The sequence below is a fragment of the Anopheles cruzii genome, chromosome 3 (genome assembly GCF_943734635.1).
Source record: "Anopheles cruzii chromosome 3, idAnoCruzAS_RS32_06, whole genome shotgun sequence".
Lineage (NCBI taxonomy): Eukaryota > Metazoa > Arthropoda > Insecta > Diptera > Culicidae > Anopheles > Anopheles cruzii.
Window position 1 is genome coordinate 59,075,114 of NC_069145.1, and position 6,157 is coordinate 59,081,270.

Below are 6,157 nucleotides of genomic sequence, written 5' to 3' on the forward strand. Positions count from 1 at the left end.
GTGACGCGATCGGATTATAAAAAGTATCCTATCTGGGGCCCTTGGATCTAAGCTACCTCCACACCAATTTTCAGCCAAATCGGTTCAGCCGTTCTTGAGTTATAAGTAAACAGAAAATAGCGCGGTACTCTTTTATATATATAGATTGAGCGTGAAAGATGTGAAGCACAGTCTGCTTATAATCCTTTAAACCAACATTAATGCTTTTGCACCTTGGACCGGTTGAATCAAGACCATTGGCAGGATTTAGCAATCAGTGACCAGTCGCAGCCGGATTTAAAAAAAATCGAAGGTTCGATAATGCGTGCCCGTCTTTTTTGATGATTAACACATCCGTGCAAAGTGCAGGTGAATGGCTCATGTCTCATGCCCAACTCGTTTTATCATTTCCCATACACGACCTATGAGTGTTTATCGTTTGATGAAAAAGAAGCCATCTTTTTTTGGATGCCTCACCATCCTTTCGGATTATTTTAAAACTTAAAGGGATAATTACTTACTCAATGTTGAAGTTCTTGTTTTGATATGAGATTTCAAAATATTACTTAAAGCTAGACGTCCACTTAAAGCTAGACAAAAGAAAAGAGCCCTCAATGACCATTTACATTAGTTGTTTACAATCGTTAGCGTCTAAATTGACCCATTCTCGATCCCGGCATACGCAGACCAGTTGTAGATTGCTGGCCAGGACCGACACACCTTCTTGATAGATGCGCATTTCACCAACACTACCAACATCAGCATTGGTCTAAGACAACAAAGGTATGTGACGTGCCGAGTGCGTAATGGGTTGCGGTGGCCACTATCTTGGTTTCGCTTCCGAAGAACGGATCCCATGACACGCTGGACGGAGCTCGTTAGTCGGTGTGTGTCTGCCGTCGCGTGTGGTTCTGTCCGCGCAATCTTACCGTCAGCGTCCGACCTAACTAAACCTCATTCTAGTACCTTAGGTGCGTATACGCTGGCCGAGAAAGAGAGAGTTTACTGATAATGGCAGGTTGAGGTTGTTTAAAGAAAGTGACTTGTTATGTGTCATGTGGCAGCAACTCAAAATAAACCCCGTGGAGCTATGGCGACCCACTAACCCTTTGGGGTTCCTATCTGAATTCTGTTCAAGGGCTGACGTTTTTACTTGAGTGAACAAGAAATTGGTTAAGAAAATCAACATGAAGTGTGTCCACTGTGTAGTGTTGACCGTGTTTGGGGGTTTCTAGCCCGAGCCCTTGTGTAACGGCACTGGAGCTACGACGATCGGAGAGTTCCGAAGCTAAGCGTGGGCTTGTTCGCGTCGGAACGAAGTGCTTGTGCAATCCAGTCGTAGACGTCGAACAATGAAGCTGGTAGGGTCAGCACATGGAAACTGTTTCGAACCGGACGGATCACCGCGATCTCCGCGTCTTCTCGCGTACCGCAACCCTTTGACGCAAGATCGATGATTGCGAGATCGAAGGTGAATGTGAAATGGTCAGGTCATTACAAATGCACCGTTCGAAGAAACTTCGATCCTAAAATTCAGTGAATGGTGTAGTGTAAGTTTTCGAAAGGAAAAAACGTGACCCTCAGCACCGTTGGCACTGGTAGCGGTGAATTAACAGCTGGTTGTTGAACGCACGTGCTGGCCACAAGGTCCAAAAGTGTGACTGTATCATGCATTATTTGTAGATCACTTTTAAATTGTTGAACAACACTGATCGGATTGGACGCGGTCACCCTCCGTGAGGTCACTAAAGGTGCACGATCTTCACCTTCACCCGCAAAGCTCGACATTGACGGTGGAAAGCTTTAGTTGAATCACTCACCCGTGCCAAAGAAAATGCATATGAAATCGACGCTCCCGGGGGGCCTCAGTGACCTCGATGACCGCCGTTTCGCCGCAATGCGCACCGGCAACCACTTTCGGTTAAGCCTCCTTCGGTGGTAAAGCTTGGACGGATGAGACGACGTTTCTACGTTTCTCAATAAGTGAGATAAAAGCCACTGAAAAAGAGCAACATTGGTGGGGACGCCGTGGAGCTGTTCATTGCCACCTTGCGGCGCAGGTTGACGATGGTATACGCAACATACGCAAGGCGATCGCGATGCGCGTTCAATGTCATATAGCATTGTGAGGCTCCAATCGAACGCAAAGCCAAGAAGCCAGCAGCACAACGATGGTGTTCAACCGTGTCCATAGTGGTGTGTTGGTCTAAATTGTCTGCCAAAGTTCGTTTCGTAACCATTTCCAACGAAGTGGCGAAGGAAGGGATGTTGGCCACTTGGCCAAACTCAAGGTCATGGACGCATTTGCGGCCAAACTGAAAGTTTGTTTGGTGATGTTAAAAAACATATTTTAATTGGAACACACCGAAGGCCTGCGGTGCACGTGGAGTTGTGGGTCAAGCCTTTCGTAGTGTGCTTCCAACTGTTTGAGAAGATTGTTTGATGCGCTTCTTATCATGCCTCCCCCTCGGGGATCCGTGAGATTTGTATTGCAAACTATCACACAGGAAACGTGGTGCTGGTAGTTTTGTTATGAGGTACTCGTAGAGTTGCTTCGTAATCGGCCAGCACGTGGCGCGTGGCACGTGGTCATTATTGTGGGCTCTATAGAAGTTTGGCTGGGATAGTCTTAATTTTACTAACTACACAGTAAACATATTCTTATAACGCAACCAATCATTTGGCTATTTATGATGTCGCGTCTACTCTCTTTGTTAACAATGACAACGTGACATTGAGGTTTTCATTCCATACGTACATTTTATCTGGCAACCGCCTATCAACGAGCATTCGGGCCGTGACCCGACTGATAACGTTCCGGATTTTGGCAGCGAAGACACTCACGGGGCCCAGACCTATTATTATCAAACGGAAGAACGTTGACCCTAATCGCGTCTAATGTGACCTATTTTTTCTAACTTATGTCCGTGTTTACCCCTTTTCGCCCCTTTTAGTGCCGAGTTCAATCGTTCAACAACTGCAAAGCCGTGGTCGTGGAGAGAAAAGTCCCGCATTCGTACCGGTAACGATTAGCCGGCTGTGCTATGGCTGAAGCTCATTCAGCTGTTGCATTCTCGTTTTCCATCACCCACGAGGGATGGGACATAAACTACGATCGGGAGGTTCTGGATCTCGTCTGGCAGTCGGGTGTTCGATCCTGGAAGAAACGGCTAGCCCGTTGGAGGGTAAGTGTGGCGCCGATGGCGGCTAATGGGCGGCGTTAATTTAGTTTGCCAGTGGACATTCTGCTAAATTACTGTCTCCTTTGCCCTTCCAGACCGGCGTCCGTAACGGAGTGTACCCGGCACATTTACAGAGCCTCTGGCTGGTAATAGCTATAGCAATCGGATTGCACTTTTCACAACGACACGTCCCGTTCGATTTAGTCAACAAATGGCTTTTGGTTTTGCCCGGGTAATTATGCGCCACTGATCACCGGCTGCAGACGAAGTTCCCGCCAAACTGTTCTTAATCTATAATCCATTGTTCTATCCATCCAGTGACACACTGCAATGGCAACTGGCGGCATGTTCGCTGGCGGGTTTGGTAGTTTGGTTATCCATTTGCTACACGATGCGATACTCACTGAAACTGTTGCTCATGTACAAGGGCTGGATGTACGAGAAGCGCGCCCCAGGCAGCAAAGTATCACTCCAGGTATAGTTCTTACGCGTAACATTGATCACTGATGATTAGTGATCACACACCTGCACAAATAGATTGACGCTTTTGCTTTGAATAATTCACAGACCAGACTGTGGGCATTATTTGTGAAAGTGCTTGCCACCTGGAACAAGCCGGGATTGTACAGCTTCCAGGGATCGCTCCCACGGTTGCCCCTGCCGAGCGTCCAGGATACGATGGGTCGCTACCTTCGTTCCGTTCGCCCGCTGCTCGATGATGCTAACTACAATCGCATGGAGCGGCTAGCGAACGAGTTTCAGCGCGGCATCGCCACGAAGCTACAGCGATATCTCGTGCTGAAGAGCTGGTGGTCGACGAACTACGTGTCCGATTGGTGGGAAGAGTACGTATATCTGCGAGGCCGCGGTGCCCTGATGGTAAACAGCAACTTCTATGGCATCGATGCCATTTTCATGCACCCGACAAAGGTACAGAGCGCTCGGGCCGCTAGTGTGATCAATTTGTTGTTACAGTTCCGTCGGACCGTCGAACGGCAAGAGCTTGAACCGGTAAGATATGGTTGGGTTGCTGGGGAAAGCGTAGTAACGCAAAGTCACGTTCCTGTTCCTGTGGTTTAGATTCTAGTGCAAGGACTGGTGCCACTGTGCTCCTGGCAGTACGAGCGTATCTTCAACACGGTCCGGGCACCAGGTCTGGAGAGCGATAAAATTATTCACTACCAAGACTCGAACCATATCGTTGTGCTGTTCCGGGGCTGTTACTACAAGGTTATCATCTACCACAACGGCCGACTGCTGCGGCCGTGTGAGCTGCAAATTCAGATCGAACACATACTGCAGCAGCGCGAGGAAAAGCCACAGCCCGGCGAAGAGCTGCTCGCTTCGCTGACCGCTGGTGACCGTACCAAGTGGGCTCAGATTCGTCAGACGGTGTTCGCCAAGGGAGCCAACCGCACGGCCCTGCACACCGTAGAGAGTGCTGCGTTCGTGCTGTCGTTGGATGAGAACCCGTTCGAGTTCGATCTTGCACATCCGGAAAAGCTGGACCAATTCGGACGCTACCTTCTTCACGGCAATGGTCACGATCGGTGGTTTGACAAGAGCTTCACCGTATGCGTGGGAAGTAATGGACGGGTAAGTGTATTCGTTGCGCCAACCAGAACACCGCCTGAAGGAAGGCACGAACAAATCAAAACCGTTCCATTATTCACCCGTTACAGATTGGTTTCAATGCAGAACATACGTGGTAAGTTGTTCGTTACGTGCTCGTTACTCTGCAGGTATCTCAGGCGAAGCTTTCCATCGACGATATTCTACACTCTGACCACAGGATTGTCGTCAGATCAAGTTCCTCCATTGTTTCTGTCTATCCACACAATCGTCCTCATCGATAGTGTAGTTAAATCACGAGTTCATCAATAGACCAAGAACGTCAGCATACAACTACCACAGCAACGTGGACAGCTCCATCGTGCCGATCGTCTTATGTTCTTCTCTTTCTTTCTCTTTTCATCGTTGTAAAAATCGAACCGCGCGAAACAACGTAAACCCACATCGATCGTTTCTCTACCATTGACCCACAAAACACCAACGACACCGTTTCCGTTATCCAATTTGAACATTTGCATCCTATTGTTCGAAACATTACACATCGTTATCTGTATGTTTTTCTCCCATTCAATCGTCATCGTACCGTCCGTCACCATCAATACGCCATGGATTCTGTGGTGCGTCGTACTCGCAGGGCGGATGCAGCCGTCATGTCACACATTTGGGAAATGCTGATCATGGGTGAAACGGAGCAGCGGTAAAGTGTTTCTGATTGATCCTTTAACTCCCGAGGCCACTTCTCACTGTTACCGTTCCGGAGATACGGAAGGGTTTCAGTGAGATGTGTTTCGAGGAAGTCACGAACGCACGTAAAATGCCCCAGTCGATTGTTGGTTATAGCTACTTTTGAGACATTGGTTGTATGGTTGCGAACGCACGAGGCATATTTGTATATAGATCCGCATTATGCTTAATTCAATGCTTTCTACTCGGTGTGCATAGATGTTAAAATGGTTGTCAATTCTTCCACAAAAAGGTTAAAAAAGGACGGCGTTTTACGTTGCTGGTGCGATCAGTGGTGGTGGTTGCTGTTCTATTATTCTGCGGCTATTGTGGAGGATTCTCTTTCCAGCAGTCAGGTTCTTGTTGGTGCTGAAAATCACACTTGACAGCGTTGACCGAACCACTCTTCACCACCCATTTCTCTATCCACTGCCATCCACTTTCGTTGATTTACATCTGCACACACACGCATTTCTGTCATCTTCGCACCATCACTTGCAGCAAGAAAGAACTCTATTGTATATTATCTTCCTCAACTCTTCACCATCCAGTAAACATAGTACTTACTGTTCTACTGACTTTTGTTCTCCAGGGCTGATGCACCTGTTTTGGCACTTGTTTGGGAAAATATTGTCGCTGATGAGGCAATCAATAAACGGTAAAGGTTTTATGTTTAATGATCTTTTCTCCATTCTGACTTA

At 47.7% G+C, this 6,157-nt stretch overlaps 1 protein-coding gene across 4 annotated transcripts in view; it reads left to right on the forward strand.

Moving 5' to 3' along the window:
* Nucleotides 1-2,944: 2,944 nt before the first annotated feature.
* Nucleotides 2,945-6,157, forward strand: part of LOC128275650 (carnitine O-palmitoyltransferase 1, liver isoform) — a 6,020-nt gene continuing 2,807 nt past the window's right edge. The window contains exons 1-8 of one of the 4 annotated variants that reach the window (XM_053014228.1): nucleotides 2,945-3,164; nucleotides 3,257-3,393; nucleotides 3,480-3,636; nucleotides 3,729-4,172; nucleotides 4,242-4,757; nucleotides 4,844-4,869; nucleotides 5,368-5,430; nucleotides 6,049-6,114. In XM_053014228.1, the coding sequence (XP_052870188.1) occupies nucleotides 3,024-3,164; nucleotides 3,257-3,393; nucleotides 3,480-3,636; nucleotides 3,729-4,172; nucleotides 4,242-4,757; nucleotides 4,844-4,869; nucleotides 5,368-5,430; nucleotides 6,049-6,114 (1,550 nt within the window). In that variant the 5' untranslated portion in view covers nucleotides 2,945-3,023. The remainder of the gene's footprint in view (nucleotides 3,165-3,256; nucleotides 3,394-3,479; nucleotides 3,637-3,728; nucleotides 4,173-4,241; nucleotides 4,758-4,843; nucleotides 4,870-5,367; nucleotides 5,431-6,048; nucleotides 6,115-6,157) is intronic. The other 3 variants (XM_053014230.1, XM_053014231.1, XM_053014229.1) reach the window with 3 other exon arrangements.